Raw genomic sequence first — 27,053 nt, 5'->3', positions numbered from 1 at the left:
ACTTCGGGACTCGAAGCAGAAACAATCACGGGAGATCGATAAGCTACGCGACGATTTAGAGGACCTAGAAGCTTCGCTTAGAGAAAAGGATCGTCTCATCGAAGCACGCGACGAAGAGATCGAAAACTTAAAGGACAAGGACAGCAAAGACCACGATGCTATTGCTGAACTCGAAGTCGAACTTGAAAGTGCGAAACAGCAGATGGCAGAGTTACAAGATCGCCTGGAGCAGTCTAGGTCCGAAACTGAAGAAGCGCAGAACGCAGAACAAAGAGCAATGGAAGAGAAAGCCCAGGCCGAGGAGGACCTTAGAGAACTTCAAGATGAGATGGCCAACAAATCTTTCACCACGAAAGGTCTAAGTCGTCAACTTGAAGAAAAAGGCTCCAGGCTGGAAGAGGAACTACAGGAAGCCCGAAAACAAAATGATACACTGAAAGACGAACTCGAATCCAAAGCGCGCCACGAAGCTCGTCTAGAGGAACAATTCCAGAAAGTCAGGCGTGAAATGAACGAAGAGAGGCAAAGACTGCTAGATGAAGCTGATATCTCGAGAGACGAGCTGAATACGCTCCAGCAAGAACATGAAAAGCTTGCAGCACAATTACAAGATGCTCTCGACGACCTGAAACGCAAGGAGGATGAAAAAGATCTCTTACATACGCGGCATCATGCCTTGACAGATGAATCAGGAAGTCTTCAGCGCGAGCTCGCCCGAGCTCAGTCTACAATCCGCGAACTTCAGCAAGCTGTTGATGACGAAAAACGAAATTCATTAGAGAGCAACCAGGGACTTCGAACGCAAAATAAAGAAGAAATCGAACACCTGCAAGAGGAAATTGAGTCTCTTCACCATGAGATCGAAGACAAGGAAGGCAGATTTGCTCTTGACGAGGATCGATGGGAGAGCACCAAACGGACTTTGCAGCTTCAGAAAGAAAGGGCTGAAGAACAAGCAGCTGGCTTCAAAAGAACTATCGAAAAACTTCAGCAGGTTGAGCATTCGCTCTCGGGCAAGGAGATTAAGCTCCAGGAGGTCATCGATAGTGAAAAGACGCGACATCATCACGAAGAAGCTGTCTTGAGTCGTCAAGTGCAAGAACTCAATGACGACCTGGCATCGAAACGGCAGGTCATCGAGGAATTGCGGACCGATTTTCTTTCCACCAAGGAAGAGCTACGGATCTCAAAACGCGAAGAGCAAGCCTTGAAGGAGAAAGTTCAAGCCTTGGAGGATGAGGTTGTCATCCTGCAAGCAAGTCTCGAGGACGAACGAGAGTACGCTAAGGGTAAAGTGAAAAAGGGTCCTTCTGACATTGAAACCCAGCTTCAAAAGGCAACAACAGACAAGCAGAGTCTCCGGGATCAGCTTGCTAATGCTAATGTTGAGCTTCATCGTCTCAAAACTTCACTAGCTGAGTTTGAGGTGGAACGTGATGAGCTCCAGGCTCAGCTCGATCAGGCACAGAATCAAGCTGGCAATACACACCAATTTGACAAGGAGAAGGTCGATCTGCGCAAGTCCAAGCTTCGACTTGAAAGTGAGGTGACGAGACTCAAGGAGGAGAGGTCAAGTCTCGTCAAGGCAAAAGAATCAATTGAAACCCAGCTGAATGCTGAAATTGAGCGGGCCACAACAGATGAGAACCGATTGTCTGCCGAGATTGATCAGCTCCAGGATAGATTAGCAACAGCCAGCGGCGACAAAGACCGAGAACTTGTGCTCTCGAAGAGCAGAACACAGCGCCTTGAGAGACGTATCCATGAACTGGAAGCACTTGTCGAACAACAGGTCCATGTGGAACCAGAAGTTTCTATTGGAAATGCGGATGTTTCGCTGCTCCGCCATAATCTTGACGAGGCACGGAAACGCGAGAGGGCCTTGCTCCAACGTGAAGCTGATCAGAAAGCTTTAGTCCGAAGCTTCAAGACACGGATCGCGGATCTGGAGAAAGAGCTCCATGACGCTTTGATGAAGAAATACGACACCAATTCTCCCGTCTCATCGCCCTCTGATAAACTTCATTCGGAGCTACGAAGCTTACGGAAACAGCTTTCGGAGGCGCATAAATCTCTAAGAGATTTGAGAGCCAAGAATCGAGACCTGGAGCGTAATGCAATGAGGGAAGAGGACCAGAGAGACCTGCACGAGCTGCTCAAGTCTTCCACCCTGGAGGCTGAATCTTTAGCGCTCAAAGTCTCGGAGCGTGATGCTCGTCTGAACGAGCTCAAAACCCAAGTGCGCAAGGTACGAGAAGAGCGAGCATTCTGCGTGAAGAAGGCCGAGACGGCTTCCAAAGAATTGGCTACACTTCAAGATCGCTACGACCAGGCTATCGAGAAGATTGGAGTGAAATCAGAGAATAAGGGCAGGCATGAGAAAGAGATCAGGGGTTTGAGCCGAGAAATCATATGGCTACGAGCAAGGTTGAAGCGGGAGGAAAGGTTCCGTCGTGATTTGGCTTGGAGTAAAGGCCTCATGGAGCTTGGTGAACGAGTTAGAACTGCATGGTACGTGAAACTCCTTTCTTTGCTCTGCAAGGAAAAAAGCTAACAGGGATGATGCTACAGCAACGAAGCCGACCTGAGAATGATCGCGGAGATGGGCGTTAAGGCCCGATCTCCAGATCACAGTCGAACACCCCGACATAAGTTCAAAACTGCTATTTCGATGGTAGTAGCCACCGTTCGCATGCAGAAAATGGGACGAGAATGGAAGAAAACAAAGAAGTTGAGCGAAGGTCTGAAACGCGCAAAGAACGAGGTTCTCAAGCGCAGAGATGGTTAGCAGGGAGTTTGGAATTTGCTGATTCTTTCTTTATTCAATCCTTTCAAATTTGCTCGTTTCGTCCATTAGATTACCCCCCCTCAGTGTTCTTAATACACTGTATCGTTGGTGTTTATGTCTGGGTTTCTCGAATGACTGACGGGCGTTTCTATTGTTTTGGGATGTGGCTATTCCTTGATGGCCAATCTTTCTGTTTTACCTTGCAATCGGGATGCGGATTTTGGATATTCACATACGTCTGATGAGATGAATAGCTAGTTAGCGTTAAGTATGGTAGTTTGACGGTAGCGAAAACCGATCAATTATTTCAGCATATCGGGAAGTAGAAATATATGCCTTGAGGCTATTAGAATGCAGTTAATCTCTCGCCCTGTACTTTATTTCTGGTTGCTCCGATGCCCACGTAGTTTATAGCAGTATGAAGGCTATATGCTTTTAATTATAGTGAATATTCAGCATCAAACCTAATATTATCATTACTTCTATATTAAAGATATCGCGAGTTAAGGAATCAATCGAGGAATCAATTAAGATCAATGAGACCTAGGCGTGTGCTCAAGTAAATAAGACTCTAGTGCATTAATTAGTTGAATCTTTACTATATCACTTTCCTTAATATAGTAGCTTAAAGTGCGTGGGCCTCTGAGCAACCAGAAATCAAATACAGGTTATCCGAGGGATTAACCAGATTAGAATGACTCGATAGACCGGTATTGTTTGCTTGCTTGTAGGATCTGCATCAAGAGTTCATTCATGGCTGGTAAACAACAAGATTAAAGAAGAAAAGAAGAATATAGGTTAGCCTCCGGCACAGGGCCAGCTTCGGTCTTGTGTACGATATGTCCAAATCAAAAGAATTCTTCAAGGCAGCAAACAAAGGGCAACGCCTAACCTTGCTATCGAGTATAACGCTTCTGAACACCCAACTCTTGAAGTAATGGCGGAAAAACAGAAATCTGAGACCGTAGAAGAAAATAAAACGTCACAAGTGGTTATGGAACACCAAGAATTGAAAGAAGACATCCAAGTTTTATAAGCCGCATCCACTGTCTATTCCAGCGTCATATACGAGAGAGACAAAAAGGAATGGATAGAGAGGCGGGGGGAGCCCACTATGCTCCTTCGCTGCCAAATTCTTGGGTCCATTCTGAGTTTCTTGTGAGGTCCTCTTGGCTGACGGTGGGCCTTGAGTTGCGAACGGCCTTGACGAAGTCCTTCAGTACCAGGGGCGGCTCAAGGAGCTTCTCTGCATCGACATCAACCCAAGTCATCTCCACGGCACCATTGTCGCCTGGCGAGCATGGTGTCAGTTTCTCAACACCCTCAACTATGACCTGCATGATCTTGTTAGCCTGATGGACATTGAACTCCATGGTCCAAAAGAGGAAACATGCCTGTTTGTAATGTGTTGCGGTTTGGATCTTGCGAACCGGTTGCATAAGCGCATCCTGGACAGCGATACTGATGTCGCTACCCGAGTAGCCCTCGCTCATTTCCGCCAAGGTCCGGTAATCGGCCTGCGTCATCTCACACGGTGTCGAGCCCACGGCCAGCATGAACATCTTCATCCGTGCGTTGATATCCGGCAGACTGATATGGACTCGCCTCTGGAATCTGCGCCGAATAGCTGCATCGAGCTGCCAGGGGATATTGGTCGCGCCGAGAATCAGAACGCCTTTCGAGTCCTTGCCTACACCATCCATTTGGACTAGAAGCTCTGTTTTGATACGACGAGACGCCTCTGATTCGCCCTCGCCACGGGGACCGCATAGAGCATCAACCTCATCAATGAAAATGATTGCCGGTTTGTTTTCGCGAGCCATGTTAAACAGTTGTTTTACTAGTCTAGTCTGCCGTTAATAAGTTTCTTCAAAGCCGTGACCAAACACGCGTACCTTTCACTTTCACCCATCCATTTCGATACCAAGTCACTGCTACTGACGCTGAAGAAAGTGCTATTTGCCTCCGTCGCGACAGCCTTGGCGAGGTGCGATTTTCCAGTACCTGGCGGTCCATAGAGCAAGATACCCTTCCACGGCTGGCGCTTGCCAGTGAAAAGATGTGGGAACTTGATTGGTAGAATAACAGCCTCCTTCAAGGCCTCCTTGGCACTCTCCAGGCCAGCAACATCCTCCCACTTGACATTCGGTTTATCCGATAAGATGGCCCCTGCGAGGGCTGATCGTAGTTTCTTGGACTCGGCGTCTTCGTCATCTTCTTCCTTACTGAAGATACCCAGTTATTTAGTATGGCATATCCCATTAATGATATAGGTAAAGGACCACATACCCGCCCTTCCCACTCCCGTGTGATACTTTGCCATTTGCACCCACAGCACTCGGTTTCTTCCGATTGTCCTGCGAAGCTAGGTGATTCTTGAGTTTCTCCGCACGATCCATATATTCGCCTGTTTTGGCACGAATCATCTCCTTCGACTTGGGATTCTTCTCCCACTTCAGCGCGAGCATGAAGAGCTCGAGTGCGGAGTAGTACATCTGATATGCCTTCTCATATTCCCCCTCATTGTCGTTCTCGATGGCCTTCTTGACCGTTTCGATCGCACGGCCCAGAAAGTCAGTATTGCTCATTATGAGAGATCTGCCTTAATTGTTGCTGCAGTTTAGGTACAGAGCCGTCGTGGAGGCGACGGATAAAGCGGGGAGGGGACTCGTGAGAGGGACTGGTTCCGCCTGTTCTGGGATGGATGAATCTGGTTGCGAGAGCAGAAACAAACACAATCTGTCAATCAATCAATGCGAGAATCACTAGTCAGTCAAGTCCTGAAATCGCTGTGCCACAAGTGTAGAGTGAATGACGGGCAGTCGAGAAGAGGAATGGGAGTCTTGTTGATGGTCCTGGCCTGGCTTGGGTTCTGCCGGGCGTCCGCTCCTCGTTCCGTCTCGTGCCCCGCCGACTCGCTGGTTTAGCAGGACCATCTCCAACTTTCGCCTCTGACGTTTCACCCCGACAAATTCAAGACAGCACCATGGCCGACGCGCAGAAGCATCTCCAAGGGCTCACCGAGGAGTACCAGAAGCTGCAGACCGGTAAGCTGAGACGAGACTTGTCACGATCGAACGAGGTTATCGCTCTTACTAACAGATCCCCCTGGTACATAGAACTCGAAGGCCTGATTGACGCTCGCCAGAAACTTGAATCACAACAGCAGGAGAATAAGGGTGTGCAAGACGAATTTGCCTCCCTCGATGGCGATGCGAATATTTACAAACTTGTCGGCCCTGTCCTGTTGAAGCAAGACAAGAGTGAGGCTATGATGGCCGTCAACGGTCGACTTGATTTCATTGAGAAAGAGATGTATGCTTTACTGTGCTTTAAATCAGCCCGATTACCACATGATTGGCATTTTAGACTCTGCTGGGATATGGCTGACGTTTTCTAGCAAGCGGATCGAAGACCAGATCCAGGAGAGCCAAGAGAAATCGGACAAAAAGCGAACTGAGGTACGACATATATATTGAATGAATGCTGTCTCAATCTGTATCGTTTATTAATCTGATATCAGATTGTCCAATTCCAAACCCAGGTTCAGCAGCAGCAAGCTGCGGCTACCGCTTCGGCCTAAATGTGGCTGAATGATATATCAAGGAAATGGAGATCGAACCCAGTACCCAGATCTAGCCCGCAAGCTGTTGGGGTTTTTTATTATACAGCTAACAACATCGCTATCTCTTCATGCGATTGCTAGAGAGCACCCGACGGCGCGTTCTCCCAAAATGGAGGCAGAAGAGCGCGCATTCAAGGAATCGCTATCCAGTCATTCTCCAGATCTTGACTGAGTATAAACCGACTGACAGGTTCTTGTACAAGTCTTCTGGAGGTGCATTGAAACAGTCATAATGCTTCAATAGTGGATGATTTGCTTGAGGAATGGCAGGAACTGTACTCTCATATTATCTTATATTAGAGAGAGAATAATAGAAGATATAAATATTGAAATATGTATCTTTTATAAGCTAGACTGATGGTTTACTATCTAATCCCTTTTCTTGACGGACTTTACTTCATACATATATGACTGTCTCTTTCCTCAGTGCAATTACAAAACCATGTGGAAACTATATTGATCTTCATTAATTCATCAGCTAATATGTTAACCTCCTCCCTTCTAAAAATTGTATAAAACCCCTCTCTATGCCTTGACCAGGAGACTCCGGCCGGACATCTCCTCGGGCTGCTCGATTCCCATAGCGGCAAGAACCGTGGGAGCGACATCACCCAGCACACCGCCCTCCTTCTCGAGGCTCCATCCCTCAGGGGCATTGGCCATGATGAACGGCACCTTGTTCGTAGTGTGAGAGGTCTTGGGAGTACCCTTCTCGGTGAGCATTTCCTCCGCGTTGCTAGCGAAATGGTGAGCAAAACATCCCAGCGCTGATCTGTAGGCTCGATTGATTTCAAGCACTTACCCGTGATCCGCAGTAATGAACAGAACATATCCGTCCTTCTTACAGGCCTCATAGATGACGCCAATGGCCTTGTCAGTGGCAGTGACGCCCTTGATGGCAGCCTCATAGACACCAGTGTGTCCGACCATGTCCGGAGGAGCAAAGTTGTTCATGATGAACTCAAACTTGTTCTCGCCAATACGCTCAGCCATCTTCTTTCCAACCTCGGCCGCACTCATTTCCGGTTCGAGGTCGTAGGTGGCAACCCTAGGGGAGGCAATCATATCGCGAACCTCGCCAGGGAACTGCTTCTCAATACCGCCGTTGAAGAAGAATGTGACGTGGGCATACTTCTCGGTTTCGGCGACGTGGCACTGCTGGACATCCTTCTTTCCGAGCCATTCAGCCAGAACATTGCCCATGTGCTGGGGAGGGAAGGCAACGGGGAAGGTGTAGTCGGTCTTGTATTGGGTCATGGTGGTGATGTGGATGTTCTTGGGGTAAGGGAAGTCGGGCTTGGGGGAGCGGTCAACGTCTCCCAGCAGCTGGGTGATTTCACGGACACGATCAGAGCGGTAGTTGAAGAAGAAGAGGGTGTCGTCATCTAGATGAAGTGGTTAATCAAGAGAGCTACGCAGAGGTTGCTCGAGGGAAATGGAGTCAAGTCGCACCTTGCACGCGCCTGTCCTTTCCGCCGACGATGATGGGCTTGAGGAACTCATCAGTCTCCTTGTTCTCGTAGCGTTCCTCGATGGTGGCAATAGGGTCGGAGCTGTCCTCGCCTTCACCGCTGACAATGCCCTTCATGGCGACCTCAACCCGGTCCCAGCGCTTGTCACGGTCCATTGCGTAGTAACGGCCGACCACAGTGGCCACCTCACCGATTCCAATCTCCTTGGTCTTGTCAAGCAGCTCTTGCATGTACTTGGTGGCGCTCTTGGGGTCGGTGTCACGCCCGTCACCAAAGAAGTGGATGAAGACCTGGGGGACCTCCATCTCCTTCGCGACCCGGAGCAGGCCAATCAGATGAGTGATGTTGGAATGGACACCGCCATCAGAGATCAGACCCAGAAGGTGAAGACGGCCATTGCCCTCCTTGGCGCGAGTGAACGACTTCACAATGCTGTCCACCTTGTTCATCTCACCCTTCTTCAAGGTCTGGTCGATGCGGACACTGTCCTGCCAGACGACACGACCAGCGCCAATGTTCAAATGACCGACTTCACTGTTACCCATGAGACCTTCCGGCAGACCGACAGCTAGGGAAGAAGCCTCGAGCTCGGCGTAGCCCTGCGCGGTCTCCGACTTGGCTGCGGCAAAGCCGGACATGTAGGGAGTCTCAGCGGCAGCGATAGCATCGCCCTCGGGAGGAGACTGGGGACCGGCAACACCCCAACCGTCAATGACGACTAAATCGCTGTCAGCTCATAGACGCCCAGCACCCCGTCAGCATCGATCCATACTCAAAACGACTTTCTGGTCGACCTTGGCCATGATGAAATATACAAGCGGCAAACTGCTCTATGGGATATTGTTAGCAATAGTCCTGGAGATTTAATAAAAAAAAACAGATAGTTACTCACAAATGCTCAGGAAAAACCAGATAACCCTGAAGGTAAATGGAACAAACCGAATAATAACAGAAAAGAAAAGTTCCAGGAGAAAGAAACTGCTGTGCCTGGTGAGAACGAGGGGGAGGGGCTTCCCGGTGACACTTTTCGGATTCGCAGCAAGACCTGCTTGACTCCGACGTCACTCCATGATCGTCCGTTCGCGGCGCGTTCCGGCTCTTCCCTACATTCAACCGTACCATCAACAACAACCGCCGGCCGAGTTGCGACGCGCAGCCGCTGTGAATTAAACCGCCGGCCTTTTGTTTTATCTCTGCTGAGGTCAACAATGGCGTCCCGATCGCCCACCGCGTTGACGCCTTTACCTAAAGCTTCTTCGGCTCCCCAAACGCCTGCGATCGCGGTCTCTAGCCCGACTCAGCCTGTCTCTTTTCCTCCGCCGCAAACCTTTGATATTATTCCGCCATTGCATGGTCTTCTCTGCCGCCTGCTGTCTCCCCATACAACTGGTGCTTCCGATGCTGCTAGGGGTGCAACAGATACCGTCGGTCAACCTTCGTTAGCTGTTCCAACACAAGCTCAGCAGCAACCTTCGGTAGTCAATGACAATAGAAATCAGATCCTTACTGGTGCACCACAGCAGATGTTATCATCGTCTGCTACTGGTGTGACAGCGTCCGCCAGTTCCACGGCCGTGACAGGCGATATTGGCCCGAACGCCCTACCGTCCCTCGACGCCAAAGATCTTCCTACTGAATCGAGTGCGATCAAAATTAGGATTCAAAAAGCACGCGCCGTGGTTGACAGCTTACCCGATGTGCATCGCTCGGTTACGGAGCAGGAGAGGGAGATGAAAGATCTCGAGGATCGTATTGCACGACTGAGATCTGTGATTGCCGACTTTGGCAGTAGGGCTGGCGGTGAAACGCTGACTTGATGAAATGAGAGTCATCAAAAGAGAGCAGGGATTCGACTTCTTCTAACGGCTTTCGATATTCATGACACCAATGCCGAGGCCTCGTGTGTCAACAAATACCAGCTAGGATCTACTTATTGGCCTAGTCTTGCGGACGGAAGGACTGCCATCGGCTTTCACTGGAAAATTCTCGAGCTGTCTTGCAAATCCACACGGCGATTTGCCATTCCGCTCGTATCCATGAACGATAACAGCTATGGTATGGAAATTCCGGGAAAATCCATACTATCGTGGGGTCTCAGGGCTGCGTATGGGCTGAATCTATGTGATGGTTGGGGATACTGCTTCGGACTTCCTAGTGACCACCAAGGTCCCCTTCCCTGTTGTCCTTAGCCACTTGTCCATTCAACACTCCATACTAGTATATCACAGGCATGGCACTATGAATGAAAACACCTTCGAGTAGGACAAGCTCAATGAAACCAAAATCTTATACAACTGGCTCAACGAGAGTCCTGTATAAGAAGAGCAGAGCAATTAATATGCAGAATAACCACTAATAGATGATTCCAGAAAAATTCTGTAATTAATCTAATTTTGTGATGAATATTCCCGTTAGACCATATTTCTAGATGACGCACTGCTTTACTATAATAATTTATCTATGACTCTAGATGGATCTTCCTAGAGAGCATGTTTTACTATGAAACTCAATGGTCAGCTTATGACAAGGCCTATTATTAAACTTTTCAATCTGTATGGCGATTTTCTGTAAACGGAAAGCCGCAGCGGATTTACTATTCACCGAAAGCTCATTGGGAGCTCTTCAGGCCTTTGATTGGTCCAGAGCCTCGCCGAAGATCGGTGGGAAAGATTTGACGAAAAGGAATGCCAATGGTAGTTTTACCCGCGGGGCAACCCGTTGGAAAAGTTGACCCTCACTGACAACCTACCTTTTTTTCTCCTCCTTCCTTGTTGTATCCTTCTTCTGTCTTACAATCCCTTCTGCTTGAATATCTTATTAGCTTATAGAAGGCAGCATCACATCACAATGGCCACTTACGCACTGTCATCGTCCCACCGGGACGTGAGTAACCCCGCCACCATGATTTCTTTGATCTCTGAGAGGGTATTGTCGTTATACTGACTCATATGATACAGCTCCTCGAGAAGTCTCTCGTTGAGACCGACCCTGAGGTCGCCGAGATTATGGTATTTCAAACTCGTGTCTTATAATATGATGATCATTTGGCTTACTCAATGGACTTTAGAAAAACGAAATCCAGCGTCAGCGTGAATCCGTTGTCCTGATCGCTTCCGAGAACTTCACCTCTCATGCCGTTTTCGACGCCCTTGGTTCTCCCATGTGCAACAAGTACTCTGAGGGATACCCTGGTGCTCGTTACTACGGTGGCAACCAGCACATCGATGCTATTGAGCTCACCTGCCAGGCTCGTGCCCTGAAGGCTTTCAACCTCGACCCCGCCAAGTGGGGTGTCAATGTCCAGTGCCTGAGTGGTAGCCCTGCCAACCTGCAGGTTTACCAGGCCTTGATGCGCCCCCATGACCGTCTCATGGGTCTGGATCTTCCTCACGGTGGCCATCTGAGCCACGGCTACCAGACCCCCCAGAGAAAGATCTCTGCTGTCTCCACTTACTTCGAGACCTTCCCCTACCGTGTCAACCTGGAGACTGGCATCATCGACTACGACACTCTTGAGGCCAATGCTGAGCTCTACCGCCCCAAGTGCCTCGTTGCCGGTACCTCCGCGTACTGCCGTCTGATCGACTACGCTCGCATGCGTAAGATCGCCGACAAGGTCGGTGCCTACCTCATCGTCGACATGGCCCACATCTCCGGTCTGATCGCTGCCGGTGTTATTCCCTCTCCCTTCGAGTACGCTGATGTGGTGACCACCACCACCCACAAGTCCCTGCGTGGACCCCGTGGTGCCATGATCTTCTTCCGCAAGGGTGTCCGCAGCACCGATAAGTCTGGCAAGGAGATCATGTACGACCTTGAGGGTCCCATCAACTTCTCGGTCTTCCCCGGTCACCAGGGTGGTCCCCACAACCACACTATCACCGCTTTGGCTGTTGCCCTCAAGCAGGCTGCCACCCCCGAGTTCAGACAGTACCAGGAGCAGGTTCTCAAGAACGCCAAGGCTCTCGAGACCGAATTCAAGCAGCTGGGCTACAAGCTTGTCTCTGACGGCACTGACAGCCACATGGTGCTGTTGGATCTCCGCCCTAAGAGCCTGGATGGTGCTCGTGTTGAGGCCGTCCTGGAGCAGATCAACATTGCCTGCAACAAGAACTCGATCCCTGGCGACAAGTCTGCCCTGACCCCCTGCGGTATCCGTATTGGTGCTCCCGCCATGACTTCCCGTGGTATGGGAGAGGAGGACTTCAAGCGCATTGCTCAGTACATTGACAAGTCCATCACCATCTGCAAGGATGTTCAGAGCCAGCTGCCCAAGGAGGCCAACAAGCTCAAGGACTTCAAGGCCAAGGTTGCCTCTGAGTCCGTGCCTGAGATTCTGGCTCTCCGCAAGGAGATCGCCGGATGGGCCAGCACCTTCCCTCTCCCAGTTTAGATTAAAATTTCTAAACAATAATCTCTCTTTTAATTTCTTTTTCTTTTTCTTTTTCCTTGAACTCTTTAACTTCAACATCTTTCAACATCTTCTGGGCATGGCCTGATTGCCAGATAAATTAAAGAAACAATGGAAAGTGCGTTCAATGGGGTTTTCATATAGGTCTGCTTTTCAACCTTACGCGGGTCATGGGATATGGATATACGAACAGCATGCAATTCAACAGCGATGGCAAAAGTCTTCAACATTACCAATCTGGCGGCAGGGTTGCCGGGTATTTTTTTTATTTGTTTTGGTTTATATTGTTATATTACTCAGAAATGACTAGGTAGTTGTCCAATGAAGGCATCTTCCAATGGACCATACCTAACCCTAATCTTACCATGGCTCCTGACTATCCTAAAGATTCCCCTTTGGTCTGTTTCTCAGAATAAGACGGCCTTTATCAAAGGCTTGATCAACATCTTCAGATGCCAGACTTCTCCCAAAAAGTCTGACTCCCGTCATATTCTGCCTCGCCTCCAAACCATGATTGGAACATCAGAGCAGCGACATTTTTACCCATTAGCGCGCTGGTCTCCATGGTTGAAATAAAACTCTCCATCCCGCTCGTGTACCACATATTCGGTGCGAGGACAGCTTCCTCGAAGGTAACGCGCGGGTGGAGAACCGGATAGGGGTTCCAGATCTTCTCATGGAACCAACTGATGTGGTGTTTTGGGAGGTCCTCAATCGATGAGTTATCCGCGAATACAGTGCTATCTCTCCCCTCTTTTTCTTCTTCTTCAAGCCCCAGGATTTGAGAGACAAACTTGGCTGTCACGCGTTGCGGGGAAAAGATTTTATATACGTAGTGTTTTGCGGGACTCGAAGCAGACCCCGGTGAGTTTACAGTTCGCAGCGTGCTGATACTCCAGAATCCGGCTGGTCCGACGCCCGACTGTGATGGCGGCAGATTTGAGTCCTCTGGAAGTGTTGTCAAGACGGTTTCAGGAACGACGGTTTTACCAGAGCCTGCAAGATCGAAGTATTTGGGCGACAATCGGTGGGGGGAGGAGAACAGCGTCACATAAAGCTCCACGTAAGGGATTTCGTCTGGAATACGTTCTGGGGGTGGGGAGATGGAAATGCCAGAGTCCTGCAATGGACCAGCTATGACAACCTCGTCGAAGACATCCGTTTCCATGTCGGATCCAGCGCTTGTTGATGTGATGGTCAAAGTGCCGTCGTCGTTACGGTCTATCGACCGGACCGTGCTCTCCAACCGGACATTGGCTTCAGATGCACTCAGCATCCCGGCGAAGATTTGCCAATTCCCCCCTTGGATAGCCATGGCACCGTCAGTAGCCATGCAAACCATGGCTTCCAGGCCATGAATCACGGGTAAGTTCTGGCCATAATTGACCCGTGTGCTCGCCTGTATGATCTCCCTGGAGAATTTTGGCGAGACACTGTTTTCCTCCAGAAAGACTTCGCCAGTGACGGATGTGGTATCTAGCAGACCGACTTCAGCCGCCGCAGCGGTCAGTGACTTGAATGGGAAAAGAGGCTCTTCATAGAGCCTGAGGAATTTGCCGACAGTCGTCTTCATCAGAGTCTGGGCGCGTACAGGCGCTAGCCCGTACCGCCAAACTAGTTTGGCGATATTCCACCAGCTCAGCGAGTCGGACAGAATGTACACGAACCGCTTGCCGTCCCAGATGCCGATCGTCTCTTCGGACTCTCCGGGCCGATCTTCACCGGCGCCTTTGACCATGAGACCGAGCTCCCGGGATGCATTGACAAGGTTATGGTTGACAGAGACAAAAATAGACGCGCCAAGTTCAATTGGATATGCTGGATCATCGAAGACGTTGACTGTGGTCGACCGACCGCCAACATACGATGCACGTTCGAACACAGTTATGTTGACGTCCAACAACGATTGATCTGCGTATTTCCGCAGATTGTATGCACTAGAAGAGCCTCCAGCTCCAGCTCCTGGAAAAGTTGGTCAGCTATAACGCTGCTTGATAATGGAGAAGATCTCCACCTATGATTGCAACCCTTTTCAAGGGGGCTCGGGTGGCACCAAGGGGTTTCTGCTCGTAACCGTTGATGAGGGTTGCCAGAGAGAGTATCCAGCCATAGTAAAGAACCAAGAGTATTGAATTCATCTCTTTAGAAGGATGGTTTCTTGTGCCCTTTATCAGAAGTGCTATATCATATAGAAGGTTCGGTATCCACGACGTCTTAGCACTGGCCGAGGTGAATTAGTACGTCACACCATATATAACCAGGCCTCGAGGGTGTCTCCAGGATAGAGTCAGGTATATATTTCAAACAAGAGACAGACAGTATAGCCAGCCCGATATTAACTGGAATCTCACGTTCGCTCTTCACATAAATCAGATGGTGAGTCGATCAGTCTCACCTGGTCCGACAGCACATATGATTTCATAAGCAACAAAAGAGGTTAGCCTTAGTATCATATCTGCACTAGTACATATTTGGCTAGACACCAGCTGCTCGTATCGCTTATCGATATTTTATTTTTCTGGAGGGGCATAACGATTGAGGACGACTCAGATCATAATTGCAGGCACTGATTGATAAGAGAGCCAGAAATTCTACACTATACGTTGAAAGTGTTCGATTTATTATCAGATCTAGTGTTTCGTTTTATTCAGCAGCACCGACGATGGATCCGTACGACAGCGATTCGTCTGGTTTGGAGGATGAGGGGGACTACACGGAGACTGGGGTCCTCCTGGGGTATGCCTCAGAAGAGGTTCTGGATGACTCTGTCAGCCACCTTGGAGGCTGGCCGGTATGTGACTGCAACCATCTACCGGAGCTTCTTTTGATCTTGCGGGCTGACCATCTGCCCATAGACATGGCTTGACGATAAGACCCCGCCGCCAGGCAAATTCGCCAACTGCAAAGTTTGCAACCAGCCCATGATTCTTCTTCTGGAGTTGAATGGCGACCTCCCTGAGAACTTTCCAAATGATGAACGACGCTTATATATTTTCGGGTGCCCCAGGAAGGCATGCAACAAGAAGCCGGGTAGCATTAGAGCCTTGCGTGCGACACGAAAGCTGAAAGCCGATAGCACCCGGTCCAAAGCCAGCCAGCAAGACAAGAAGGCCGAAGGTGAAAGCCAGAGAAGCCAGGAAACTCAGCCAGCCCCTCCTAAGCAGGATATTGGCGCGAGTCTGTTCGGAGCTTCTCCATTGACTGGAGGGTTGTCTTCAAATGTGAACCCGTTTTCTTCTTCGACGTCAAGCGCAGCACCCACAAATCCGTTTGCTGCGCCTTCCTCGACTGCAAATACGCTTCCACCGACGCAGCTATTCAAGCCAGAGTCTGTCCCGGCCACTCCAGCGACTTTGGCCGAGAGCTTTGCCGATAAGGTCCGGGTCTCCTCGCCCCCTCCTACCACCAAGGCCCCGGAAACCGATGGACCACAGCTTCCCTGGCCTGCGCAGTCGGATTTCCCCAAACCATACCCTCACTACTACCTGGACGCAGAGTATGAAACTATCTCTCGACCATCTACCCCCACGATACCGGAGAACGTCACTGTGGAAGCCATGGAGGAAGACGACGGAAGCGCAGGCGCGAGTGCTGACTTGAAAGACACATTTGAATCTGATCTCGACAAAGCATTTATTCGCTTCTCGACCCGTCTGTCTCACAACCCTGAGCAGGTCCTCCGGTATGAGTTCCGCGGTTCCGCCCTCCTCTACTCTCGTACAGATGAGGTCGGGAAGCGTCTACACGATAACAAAGGCGCTGCTGGCCCCGGTGGAGCTCGTGTAACCACTACGTCCAGTTATGCAAACCGGATCCCTCGATGCGAGCACTGCGGCCACGAACGAGTTTTCGAGCTGCAGCTCGTGCCGCATGCCATCAGCATGCTCGAGGAAGGCCGCGAAGGTCTCGGACTAGGCGCGAAAGAGGACACGGGTATGGAATGGGGCACGATCATCCTGGGGGTCTGTGGGAAGAACTGCGGTCCTGATCAACTCCACGCGGTGGGATGGCGCGAGGAATGGACCGGTGTGCAATGGGAGGAGGCCAAATAATTTCGAGCCTCCTTCCTTCAAGTTCTACCTTCTGTGGTTTAGCAGAAATGAGGACATAGCATTGGAATGTATATATCATGAAACTGGCCTCCGTCCGTAAACCAGATTCACTTGAATAGATATCCTATAGATAACCCTTCTACTCTGCTCAAGTGGAAAATGTATAGCTACTTAATCTGGCTCTGGAAACACTTCGACCTTGTCGTACCCGTCAGGTCAATTGAGTTAATCTTAAGGTAGAAGTAGACTCTTGACTTTTTTCTATTTTTTTATCGTGGGTTTTTTAGGAAAAAATCTAGTAAATTGACTAGGTACAACGCCAAATGCGCCGGGTCCGGACATCACAACCCTGAGGTTCCATGCTAGGTTATAAAGGTAGGTTTGTTATTCTACCTCGTCATCACTGGTGGCTCTCTCATACTTGGTGGTCTGGATATAGACAAGGTCAGAAGAGGAAAAGCCAGGAGGGAAACATGACAACACAACGACTTGTGGTATGGTCGCTGGAAGACTGAAATGGGTTCGAAGAGATAATTCATGACTTTTCTTTTTCTCTTTTTTTTTTCTGAGTTTTCACCGGGGCGAGCTTTGTTCAAACAGGCTGTTCAAATCCCCTGCGGATAACGCGGCCAAACATCTCCATGCCCACACGCTCGCTCTTGACTTCGCTGCGCGCCTCGTTCTCCTTGTTCGTGGGGACCTTGACGGTGATAGCAGCGCCGGACTTCTGCACCTCCCAGCTGCACACATCGGCGACGAACTTCTCAAGGGTCTCGCGGTTGCGGATGTCGAGCCATTGCTCGAGGACCTCGGCGCTGATCTCACGGAAGGTCTTGCCGACCTCGACGGCGATGCGGATGCGCACCAGCTCTTCGAACCCAGCCACGTCGGCTACCAGGTCGGCATATAGGTCGTCCGAGTTGAACGTCGACCAGAACTGGGCATACTGGGCGGACTCAAGGAGGGTGGACAAGCTGGTCAGCTTCTGAATCGACTCAACAAAGTCCGAGGCCGGTTGGGCTTCCGCGTTGGCAGCCGAGGGGAAGGGCTGAGTATGTGCGGGGAGCAAGGCGAGGCAGAGCGAGAAGGCTGGTGAGGGGAAAACAGTCAGAGCCTTGGCCAGGATGTTGGTCACGGTCTCGGGTTGAAGGAGGTGGGGGTTGAATTGGTAGCTAAGCAGCGACAGACGTACGCCAGACGGGTTAGCAATCTGATCATCCAGTAGACACCTATTTTAACCCCTCGCAAAAATGTGATCATCGCTAGCCATTCTCAGGAACATTCGAAAAGTTCACCATAAGCCCAATTTGCGGGTATCAGGTAATAGGAAACGTGTATTGATAGAAGTTTGTTCATCATTTAAACAATCCGGCCATCCCACCTGGGGATTTTGGAAATGACGGACACCACAAAACCAGGACCACTTACAGTTTCAGTAAAGCCAGGTTGGCATAGCAATCAAACGTCCGATCCTCGCACTGCTGAGCAACATAATCCTGGAACACGGTCGTGGTCTCCGGGTTGTATCGGTCGAGGCCATTCAGGATGGCATCGATATGTGCCGGCCGCGTATCGCACTTGTCGAAGGCAACCATTCTGTCTATTCTGTCGTCAAGAAAAATATGAAATGTCGGGGCGCAAAGGAAGGGCCGGGTTGAAGGAGGGATGGTATCGAGAACGACGAATGGCGCACTGGGCTGTTCGAGAATGGGGTCTTGGATCGCCTTTTTGGTGGGTTTTTTCGTCGTGTTTCCCGTGTGTGCTGCGCCGGAGGTCAAGTCCCATAACGGCATGTTTCTCCGGCGGGAGGATTTGATGACTGTCTCCTGAGCAGGGTTAGGCTGTAATGTAGATCACATGACAATATATTCCTAGTTAGGTTTAGCCTGGAATTGGGCATCACCATCCTGTATCAAGCAGGACCAAGCTTCCCTTGACTCCTATCATCTTCCACAGGCCCTTGACGGTGTATCTAGGTCCAAGGATAACACTTGCATACCATCAATCAGGATATGAACAAGGGCATTGATGAGCTACAAACGATTGGGAGTTGTGTGAACGAGTTTTTTTCACAAAGAGAAAACAGAACTATGACCGGCTCCTATACTCTTAAGCGATGGGAAAGCGACGAGAGCAAAAATGATTGATTTCCTGTCTGAGAAGGGGAACTATCTCGCTAGCTGCCTCGACACAAGCTGCATCTCTTGGCGGTGGATTCCATCTGCACCAAGCAGATATTAGGGTCACAACGGCTCTGCTAGCGATTTCTTCATATTGGATTATGGTATTGTGGTCATAAGGCTGTACCTGACTTTGCCTTGACATGCCAGTGGATGATAGCCTTTTCCATCCGCGTCTTCAATTCCGTAATGGAGTAATGGACAAGGATATGACGTGCCAACTTGTCTTACCTAGGTTCAGGTGAACCTCCAACCTGAAACACAATCTTCTGCAGCTCGAGCTCGCATTATTCAACAACTGAGGGGCACTGTTGGAGAGCATTGATGGCGGGAAAAAAGAGCCAAGATATCAGTATTGATCACCGTGGAATCTGAATGGGTGGGGATGTCTTAGCATTGCGCAGTCTGATCTACTACACAGTACTACTTTGGCTCTTGTATAAATTAAGCTACAGCTTACGCAGCACTTCTTATGAGACAAGGCACTAACAGGCTACCACTAACTAACTAGCTAGTTACTAGTTAGTTACTTACATACTCACTAGTTACATAGTCATACTACATACTTCCAAGCGAGTTTAGGGTTGATGTAACCGGCGATTGATTTCGGCTTTGGCGCCCTAAAACCCAACCCCGCACTATGTGGGGGTTCTCGGTGATTGAACTTGATATCATGTTGATTTTTGTTCTATTACAATCAATCGTCATCTCATAGCTATAATAGGTATTGGTCTGTCTGGGTTGATGATCGAGGTAAGGACTGACATTATTGAGCTAGTGGTATCTCTGACCCTATCGATGGTAGATTTAACTAGTTGGTAGAGAACAGATTTTCGGGGGTAACTATATAATATAGACTCCAGACAGCTTTTCTTTCGGTACTTCCAAAATTTATCTATAACAAGACATTCCAGACAATACATCAGACAGGAGCGAATAGCTAGTCACCTCGATATACTATACTTGACTACAGAGCTGGTCGCTCGGCATGGTGGGCGTCCTCCGTGCCACCCTACAAGTAATAGCGGAAGCTCCGGTTCTCCCAGTCCGTTTGATCAGCCGGCTCTTCGATTTCTAGGTCATCATGCCCTCGACCGGACGAGGGGGCGGCGTTAATGACTTCACCATCCTTAGGCTCCGGGTTGATATAGATGCCTTGTTCACGATCCCGCTTCTTGTTGGCCTGATCTAGATAGACGCGGAACAGCAGCAGGAGAACTGCGTCGACGGCGAAGATGACCATCATGGATGTAAAAGCTGTCTATATAGACCACTTAATAAGCATCAAAAGAAGGAAAGAGAAAGAAGAAGGGAAGAGGGGAGAAAAGAATACCGTGTATTTTGGCGCCTCCGCGGGAATATAGAGCTGTGGCCCGGCAACGTTACCGGCACAGTACCCAACGAAGAAGATGGCGTTGACGGTAGCTCGCTTGGTAAACCCACCGACATTGCTGGAGATGAGGCTGAGATAGAGAGGGAACCCATTGATGGAGGCGTTCATCAGCAGCAGAGACACATATCGACCGCCTTTATTTGAGGAAGGCAACTTCAACAAAACTACCGCCCCGATCAGGGCAACTAGGTTCCCGACGACTGTAAGTATGATTCGGGACCGGGGGGTCCGGTGGGCTAGCCAGACCGAGCCGAGGACGACGCTGAACTGGAAGAAGTAGATGGGCAGGTTGAGCAGCAGGGTGGTCAAGGTGGTGAAGCCAAAGCTGGCGAGGATCAAAGAGCTAAACTGTGGTCACCTGATTAGAGGGATGCGACTATTGCATACGGTTTAGCGTTCAGGGGGGACCTGGGGGGGGCTGCAGCTGCAGTGACTTACGTTTGACAACACTCCGTTCGTCAGGCAGCCCGTGCCCTCGATCCAGAAGAGGAACCAGCTTTTGGGATCTGTCAGGGCCTCCCAAAACTGCTGGCGGGACCACTTGTTGGTCTTGCTGGTCTTCTGGCGCGCCTGGACCCGCCCCTCCAGCGCCAGTCGCTCCTCTGCCCGAAGGAACTTGGCCGTCAGCGGAGAATCCGGGAGCAACATCAAGAGAGCCGCACCCCAGACAACAGTCATACATCCCAGGATGAGGAAGAGGACCTGCCAACGGGACAGGGTGCCATTCTGGAGATGAGCACAGCCGAAGGCGATCAACGAGCCGACGCTGGCCCCCATTGAGTTACCGGCATACCAGAGGCCGTGCCGGGCCGCATGCTCTGATGGCTGGTACCACATGCTAGTGATCAGGGTAAATCCCGGGCTGATAGGGCTCTCCAGCACCCCCAGGAGTGTCCGGGTCACCATCATGCCGGTGAAGGTGGAAGCAGCTGCATGGCAGGCTAGAACAATACCCCAGAGGACACTACGTCGAATGATTCAGCAGCCAGAACGTTCTCTCGATCTTCTGGAGAGGAAAGGGGAGATAGGAGGACCCACATCGCTACGGCCAGCGTCCTCCCCAACGGAAAGCGAACCAGCAAGATGGAAACGGGGTAGCTGGCAGCCAGGTAACCGAGATAAAACATGCTACTCAGCCAAGAGGACTCGGTTCCATGGAGGCCCTGTCAATGTCAGTGCCCCCCCTCCCCTCCCATCTTCCAGGCGAGACCGAAACGGACCAAGTCAGTAGTGATGCCCATAACCATTGCATTGGACAAGGAAACCTTGTCCATGTACTGCAGCATATAGCTAACGACCAGCAAAGGCATAATTCTATCCAAGGGGTATTGATCAGAGTATGGAAGAAACAGGCAGCGAAGCATCCCCTACCGAATATCAATTCTTCTCAGGAGGCCTTTGTCCACTGGCCCACTTCTCAACTCTGGCTTGCTGGACACTTGGCCGCCTTCAATTGAATGTGCCTGTTCCAGTTCCAAATTCTCAGGGCCTCTGGGGTCCTTGGACTTTGAGTCGTCCATGGTCGTGGCTCAAGAGTTCAATGTGTCTAGCGAATTGGATCGGGCGATTGAATGGTTGATGAGTTAAGTGATCACCAACAGGAGCAGTACAGTATTCTATTTATCTACAAGTATTCCTCGCAAGAGCTAACTACCCCAACCGCATGGCCTTCTTCCTCGCTAAAGGGATGTATGCGTATGTAGAACTAACTTCCTTCTACCAAATCACTTTGATATAGATTACGATTCCCCACGCGTTTGTGGAGAAATTCGATACTAACTCAACCAATCATTCAATCACCGAACAAGCCAACTAGCTTATCCTTGGCTATTAAAAGGTGTCCGTCGCCAATCCTAGATGCCTTTTCATTTAAGCGAGCTGTTTAGCCTTCCGCGGGACGACTCTGTACTTTGTACTAACCTCTAAGCAAGGAATATCCAACGCCGAACATACCATCCCTTTGGCTTCTAGTCGGACAAAAGGAATTGAAAGTAGGTGGATCACACCAGTTAACTAGTTAAAAAGGCAGAAAGGTCGTTGATGTTGTGACTGTCAGGCGAAAGCACGTCATCTCTTGAGTGGTATCTCGAAAGACTGTCGCCAAACAAGATGGCGGCGAACTTCAGCAAGCAGGAGGAGGTGATCTCCCAGGCCATCGATCATGCCTCCTCGGAGATGCGCGAGCTCAGCTTAAAGGTTAGAAGACAATGAAGAAATCTAGCATCGGCTTCGTTTTTTTTTTCTATTTTATTTCATATTAATCTGGGAAGATAGATCCACGAAAACCCAGAGACCTGCTATCTTGAGGTCCAGGCACACGATAACATCGTCAAATACCTAGAGAGCACTGGTCTGACCGTCACGCCTCATGCCTTTGGCCTGGAGACGGCCTTTTCCACTGAATATGGCCAGGGGGGCCGAGTGGTGACGTTCTGTGTGGAATACGATGCCCTGCCCGTTATCGGCCACGGATGCGGCCATAACCTGATTGCCGTCTCCTCTATTGCCGCATTTCTAGGCGCCGTGGCCGCCCTGAAGGCGACTCCCAACCAGCCCGGCCGCCTGCGACTGCTGGGCACTCCAGCAGAGGAAGGAGGCTCCGGAAAGATCAGGTTGTTGGAGGCAGGCGCCTTTGCCGACGTGGATGTCTCCCTGATGAGTCATCCCACCCCGGCCTTTGCCCATCTGCCCGCTACAATGGCCGGTGTGTCGTACGCGACCTGTCTGGCGGCCGTGGGGTTCGAGGCTCATTTCACCGGCACGCCCGCCCATGCTGCTCAGATGCCCTGGGCGGGGGTAAATGCCATGGACGCGGCTGCATTGTCCTATTCTGCGATAGGGATGCTTCGCCAGCAGATCAAGCCCACAGAGCGCATCAACATCATCGTTCCGGAAGGTGGCACCGCCCATAACGTGATCCCTGAGAAGAGCAGGGTCCGCGTCAGCGTGCGATCCGAGACTGCCCGTGAGATGAATGCCCTGCGCACCCGGGTCGAGAACTGCTTCAATGGAGCGGCCCTTGCCACAGGCTGTTCGGTCAATTTTGTGGCAGCGTAAGTTCTTTTTTTTTATCATTTCCCCTTCAATCTAGGGTTTCAGTTGCAAGGCTAATCTCTATTAGAATGGATCCTTATGCTGATATCCGACCAAATGAGAGTCTGGCTCAGGAATTCGCCCGTTATATGGGCTCCTGTGGCCGAGAATATCTCTGCGACTTGCAAAATAAGGATGTCGGTCTTTTCAGCACAGATATGGGTATGTTTCCTTCCCCCGATTTAGCCAAGTCTCGATACAGTTATCTGACGGCGGAAAAAAAACCCCCAGGCAACGTGAGCTACGACGTCCCATCCCTCCATGGACATTTCTTTATTCCCGCCGAAAAGGGAGTGGCGATGCACACCGAGGGTTTCCGTGATGCCGCCAAAACCCCCGAGGCCCATGAGGTGACGATGGGAGTGGCCAAGGGGATGGCCGTCGCAGGGCTGCGGGTCCTGATCGATGATGCATTTGCGAAGCAAGTCAAGGAGGACTTTGAGCAGGACAAGGCACGCCGATAGATACGTGACTAGGATTCGATGCTAGAAATGAACAGTCTTTCAAATACAAGGACTCGACAATATCTACGTATATAAAGCAGCGCAGCTGCTATATTCTCCAGTGAGTCAGGAGTAATATCCAGTTCACTATCATACATTATAGAAGTTAAAGATGAAAGCATCCCCCCACCCCCCCCTCCACGCTGTCTCAGAACCTTTGCGAGAAGATACTCCGCAGAGATAGAACCTCTTATCTTAAAAGCCTACAGGGATAGAAGAGACGCTAAGCAACGGTGCGCAGCTTGCTGTTAAACTATCGGCACATCCTTGTCATGCAGCCTACTCCGTACTACAGTGTACCCCTATCTAGAGAATAGGTATTGAACATACCCTGGTAACCTGCCCTTCCCTAGTAACGAGTCCATTTAAGGGACTGGGGTTGCTATTATCTATCGTAGCAGTGACAAGCATATAAACAAGGTACTTAATTATACCAAGAGGGAACAAGTGTGTATATATACGATTTTACTATGACTACAGCTTCTAATTATTATTATCCATGGCAAGTATCACGTAGTACTTATAGCTATCTATAGAATCAGTTTATCATCCATCTACACTCTACACATAACAAGCTGAGATGTAAAGCCATAAAGTCAATAGGTATAACTTAGGTAGTCATTTCGAAGAAGATATATCAAAGTATGGCCGAACCAGCAAAATCATCTCTAGAATACAGAATACATAAACAATGTCGATGCCCACCAAGTTGATATCAAGAACGCCAACCGCCATAGTACAAACCACGCTCAGGGACAAGAAGAGGAACATAAAGCCATCAAAACATGAGGAGGAAGAAAGAGGCGGAGAAAAGGAAGAAAAAGAGAAAGGAAAAAAAAAAAGGTAAGAGGAGAAAGAGGAAAGAAAAAGTGAGGAAGTAAACTAAACTCCATGCCTTCTGAAGACGCCAAAGTCTATGGGTTGAATGTGATGGTCGAGATAAAGATTGACTGTGATAGAAGAATGTCTTATGGATTCTTCTGTAGGTTTGATTAAGGTGAGACATTTTCCAAGGGAAAGGAAATGACTCAGGTGAAACACTTTTTGTTTCTTTTTTTTTTTAAAAATTAATGAAAAAGAAGAAAAAGTGAAACACCCGAGGTTTATGCAATTACCGGCCGCCGCGGCGCGATCGGAATAGGCCGAGGGGGTGGTGCCATCTCAAGAGCGGCGGATAGGCCACGATCAGGACCGTCACGTACACGGCTAGCATGTGATTTGCTGCCTTGGGCAACTTCCTTGGCGGTGGACAGAGATGGGCGCCTGAAAGAGGAAGAGGAGTTGGTGGAAGAGGTCACAGGCTGTTGTTGTTGTTGTTGTTGTTCACCGTCATTGTCTTTGACGATGCTGCAGATGAACCGCTCCTCGGAGACGGGGATTCCGCCGAACAACGACCCGAGCTGCTGCAGGAGGGCGACAAAGTGCGCGTGGATCTCGGTGAAGATGTACTCGTTGCCGACAATCTCGGCCAGGTTGCGAGCACGGATCTGACCGGCGCGGCGGGGCTGGCCGTCCGGGTCGACAGTGCGGCCGGTCAGGAAGGAAGAGACGGGCGTATACTGACGGCCCCCCAGGCCGGTAGCGGTGGCGCGCTTTTGCTCCTGCGCGCGCTCCTCGCGCTGCTTCTCTTCCTCCTGGAAGTTCTGGGCGGCGTTGACGATCCCCGTAGCGATGCGACCGAACGCGCGCCAGATGATCGGACAGGCGCGGAACGCGCGACCGGCGTCCTTGCCCGCCAATGCAACGAGCGCGTAGCTGCGTCGCTTACCGCGAGCCATCGGGTCCGGGAGGCGGAAGATGTACGCGATGGTGTAACCAGCCACGGAGTCCCCGAAGCACAGCGGGCCGGACGACAGACCGCGAGGTAGCAGCTCGCAGCTGAGGGTCCGGATCGAGGAGCGGCGGAGTAGTGCATAGTCGGCCGGGTTGGGGGGTCCCCGCAGGGAAAGATAGGTCAGGATGTGGGTATGGCAGGGATTGTCGGAGGAGGCGACCGCTGACGACTGCGACTGGATGGAGTCTGGGAAGGACGCGTGCGAGTGTCCGTCATGTCCGTCGGTAGTATTCTCCACGTCGGGGGAGGAGTGGCTGTAGTGATTACCGCACGAGTAGACGACACCACGCGACCGCAGAACAGGACTCCCGTTCTTGCCCTTGCCGTCACGTTTGGTTGTGCCTGGGGCACCCGGCGGGAGTTGTCTGCTCACATCTTCAGGCAAAGTCAGACTACAACTGGCGCAAGTATCACCATCAGTGCCACCAAAGCGATTTTGCCGCTCGGTTTCTGCGGGAGACTGGTATTGTTGTTGTTGTTGTTGTTGTTGTTGTTGTTGTTGCTGCTGCTGCTGTTTAAGGAAGAAAGGATATTCCTCGATCTTGGTAGGGGTTCCGATCGACTTAGTCTCTCCTCCCTGCTGTCCGGATCGAGGGGAGTCCTGTGGGAAGACGCACTCGTCCTGGGAAGAAGTCGCGGGGGTCTCGTCCGGCGTACCGACGTCGGCGTTCTCAGGATAGCATTGCGCGCAGGCAAAGGGCAGGACTTGGGAACAGATGATGGAGGTGGGACCATGCACCTCACAGAAATGCGTCAACGAGAGCTAAATGGGATTATTGTCTTTAGTTTCGTTCTTTGTTGCTTGTTCGTTTCTCTCTTTTTTTTTTCGTGGTACAGACAAGAACTCACGATAAAATCCATTTTAGTATCTCGAGGACAATACGCAGTCTAGGCCATTCTGGCGACACATGCTTCTGACGTGGAGAGAGGAGACAAGGGGATGGGCAGACCGGTGTGGCAAGACAGACGCAGGGCCCAGGATGGTGTGCAGGGCAAGAGAGCGAGCGCTGGACAAATAATGAGAAGAGGAATCGACTGCAGTGCAGGAAAGCTGGGAAAACGGCCGTCTGCCTGAGCCTGGAGCGAAGAAGTGGACTCGGTGGAGGTTGTCGGGTGAATGAATCCAGCCCGATTACAAACCGGACGCTGCGATCGGAAACGGATCCGCTGGCCTTGCCGACGGATAAACGTATTTAAATACATATACATATATCGTTATATATATGATACATATTTGTATATGTATATTATATATATATATATATATTATAAATTTATAATTTATCTATAATCTATTAACTAGATACCCTGATGTTCTTATAATCAGTCGTGCCGATCGATGGACCTGCTAGTCTTTCTGCTAGTTTTAGTCTGCGGGATATGGAAGCATGGTGGAACGATAGAAGAACTCAATTCTGCGGAGTCCTGTCAGTGCGAGGTTCCCTTGTAGCTCTCGCCTTGGATTGAGAGGGGGAGAGGCTAGAAATCCCTGTCCCGAATACTTGCCCATATGTACTCCGTAGTAGTAGCAATAGAGTAACAGCCAGCTTGACTCTACGGAGTACATCGATTACTAGTTAAACGGGAAGGAGGTTGATGCTGCCTGCTTACTAACCGTCTTGCTGTAGTCACATGTGCACTAGCCTATCTCGGAAGCGTGCGTGATTGCGTCAGTGTGTATTGCGTATCTGGCAATCTGCCC

The 27,053-nt window shown here is 50.3% G+C and overlaps 12 protein-coding genes across 12 annotated transcripts; 6 read left to right on the top strand and 6 right to left on the bottom strand.

Moving 5' to 3' along the window:
- Window positions 1–4: 4 nt before the first annotated feature.
- On the top strand, window positions 5–3,145 carry ASPZODRAFT_379486 (hypothetical protein). The gene is made up of 3 exons (XM_022728291.1): window positions 5–107; window positions 145–2,511; window positions 2,572–3,145. The coding sequence occupies exons 2-3, from the start codon at window positions 203–205 to the stop codon at window positions 2,786–2,788; spliced, it is 2,526 nt and encodes an 841-aa protein (XP_022585913.1). The 5' UTR covers window positions 5–107; window positions 145–202; the 3' UTR covers window positions 2,789–3,145.
- A 755-nt stretch (window positions 3,146–3,900) lies between these two features.
- Window positions 3,901–5,376, bottom strand: ASPZODRAFT_148685 (hypothetical protein; the record flags this gene model as incomplete). Its single annotated transcript, XM_022725405.1, has 4 exons — window positions 3,901–4,122; window positions 4,183–4,633; window positions 4,684–5,009; window positions 5,071–5,376. The coding sequence occupies 4 exons, from the start codon at window positions 5,374–5,376 to the stop codon at window positions 3,901–3,903; spliced, it is 1,305 nt and encodes a 434-aa protein (XP_022585912.1).
- Window positions 5,377–5,674: 298 nt separating this feature from the next.
- Window positions 5,675–6,798, top strand: ASPZODRAFT_127470 (hypothetical protein). Its single transcript, XM_022721757.1, has 4 exons — window positions 5,675–5,835; window positions 5,908–6,103; window positions 6,189–6,249; window positions 6,312–6,798. Exons 1-4 carry the CDS (start codon window positions 5,775–5,777, stop codon window positions 6,369–6,371), a joined length of 378 nt encoding a protein of 125 aa, XP_022585911.1. The 5' UTR covers window positions 5,675–5,774; the 3' UTR covers window positions 6,372–6,798.
- A 140-nt stretch (window positions 6,799–6,938) lies between these two features.
- On the bottom strand, window positions 6,939–8,688 carry ASPZODRAFT_148683 (hypothetical protein; the record flags this gene model as incomplete). Its single annotated transcript, XM_022725404.1, has 4 exons — window positions 6,939–7,149; window positions 7,216–7,798; window positions 7,866–8,603; window positions 8,658–8,688. The coding sequence occupies 4 exons, from the start codon at window positions 8,686–8,688 to the stop codon at window positions 6,939–6,941; spliced, it is 1,563 nt and encodes a 520-aa protein (XP_022585910.1).
- Window positions 8,689–9,093: 405 nt separating this feature from the next.
- Window positions 9,094–9,702, top strand: ASPZODRAFT_138497 (hypothetical protein; the record flags this gene model as incomplete). The annotated part of the gene is made up of 1 exon (XM_022724468.1): window positions 9,094–9,702. The coding sequence occupies one exon, from the start codon at window positions 9,094–9,096 to the stop codon at window positions 9,700–9,702; it is 609 nt and encodes a 202-aa protein (XP_022585909.1).
- A 1,030-nt stretch (window positions 9,703–10,732) lies between these two features.
- Window positions 10,733–12,278, top strand: ASPZODRAFT_54757 (hypothetical protein; the record flags this gene model as incomplete). Its single annotated transcript, XM_022728487.1, has 3 exons — window positions 10,733–10,768; window positions 10,843–10,893; window positions 10,953–12,278. The coding sequence occupies 3 exons, from the start codon at window positions 10,733–10,735 to the stop codon at window positions 12,276–12,278; spliced, it is 1,413 nt and encodes a 470-aa protein (XP_022585908.1).
- Window positions 12,279–12,744: 466 nt separating this feature from the next.
- On the bottom strand, window positions 12,745–14,434 carry ASPZODRAFT_138495 (hypothetical protein; the record flags this gene model as incomplete). Its single annotated transcript, XM_022724467.1, has 2 exons — window positions 12,745–14,258; window positions 14,311–14,434. The coding sequence occupies 2 exons, from the start codon at window positions 14,432–14,434 to the stop codon at window positions 12,745–12,747; spliced, it is 1,638 nt and encodes a 545-aa protein (XP_022585907.1).
- A 385-nt stretch (window positions 14,435–14,819) lies between these two features.
- ASPZODRAFT_156288 (hypothetical protein) lies at window positions 14,820–16,521 on the top strand. Its single transcript, XM_022726259.1, has 2 exons — window positions 14,820–15,087; window positions 15,152–16,521. Exons 1-2 carry the CDS (start codon window positions 14,959–14,961, stop codon window positions 16,346–16,348), a joined length of 1,326 nt encoding a protein of 441 aa, XP_022585906.1. The 5' UTR covers window positions 14,820–14,958; the 3' UTR covers window positions 16,349–16,521.
- Window positions 16,522–16,737: 216 nt separating this feature from the next.
- ASPZODRAFT_87696 (hypothetical protein) lies at window positions 16,738–18,007 on the bottom strand. Its single transcript, XM_022730313.1, has 2 exons — window positions 17,777–18,007; window positions 16,738–17,520 (listed from the first exon to the last, which is right to left on the bottom strand). Exons 1-2 carry the CDS (start codon window positions 17,941–17,943, stop codon window positions 16,941–16,943), a joined length of 747 nt encoding a protein of 248 aa, XP_022585905.1. The 5' UTR covers window positions 17,944–18,007; the 3' UTR covers window positions 16,738–16,940.
- A 1,229-nt stretch (window positions 18,008–19,236) lies between these two features.
- Window positions 19,237–21,231, bottom strand: ASPZODRAFT_156286 (hypothetical protein; the record flags this gene model as incomplete). Its single annotated transcript, XM_022726258.1, has 5 exons — window positions 19,237–19,789; window positions 19,862–20,269; window positions 20,360–20,885; window positions 20,960–21,084; window positions 21,142–21,231. The coding sequence occupies 5 exons, from the start codon at window positions 21,229–21,231 to the stop codon at window positions 19,541–19,543; spliced, it is 1,398 nt and encodes a 465-aa protein (XP_022585904.1). The 3' UTR covers window positions 19,237–19,540.
- A 799-nt stretch (window positions 21,232–22,030) lies between these two features.
- ASPZODRAFT_12220 (hypothetical protein) lies at window positions 22,031–23,478 on the top strand (the record flags this gene model as incomplete). The annotated part of the gene is made up of 4 exons (XM_022721316.1): window positions 22,031–22,117; window positions 22,196–22,974; window positions 23,043–23,176; window positions 23,246–23,478. 4 exons carry the CDS (start codon window positions 22,031–22,033, stop codon window positions 23,476–23,478), a joined length of 1,233 nt encoding a protein of 410 aa, XP_022585903.1.
- An 868-nt stretch (window positions 23,479–24,346) lies between these two features.
- Window positions 24,347–26,546, bottom strand: ASPZODRAFT_127461 (hypothetical protein). The gene is made up of 2 exons (XM_022721756.1): window positions 26,201–26,546; window positions 24,347–26,114 (listed from the first exon to the last, which is right to left on the bottom strand). The coding sequence occupies exons 1-2, from the start codon at window positions 26,210–26,212 to the stop codon at window positions 24,621–24,623; spliced, it is 1,506 nt and encodes a 501-aa protein (XP_022585902.1). The 5' UTR covers window positions 26,213–26,546; the 3' UTR covers window positions 24,347–24,620.
- Between the last annotated feature and the right edge of the window lie 507 nt (window positions 26,547–27,053).

Source organism: Penicilliopsis zonata (genome assembly GCF_001890105.1).
Source record: "Penicilliopsis zonata CBS 506.65 unplaced genomic scaffold ASPZOscaffold_1, whole genome shotgun sequence".
Taxonomy (NCBI): Eukaryota; Fungi; Ascomycota; class Eurotiomycetes; order Eurotiales; family Aspergillaceae; genus Penicilliopsis; species Penicilliopsis zonata.
Note: the sequence above shows the minus strand (reverse complement) of the source record. Positions and strands in the feature narration are given on the sequence as shown.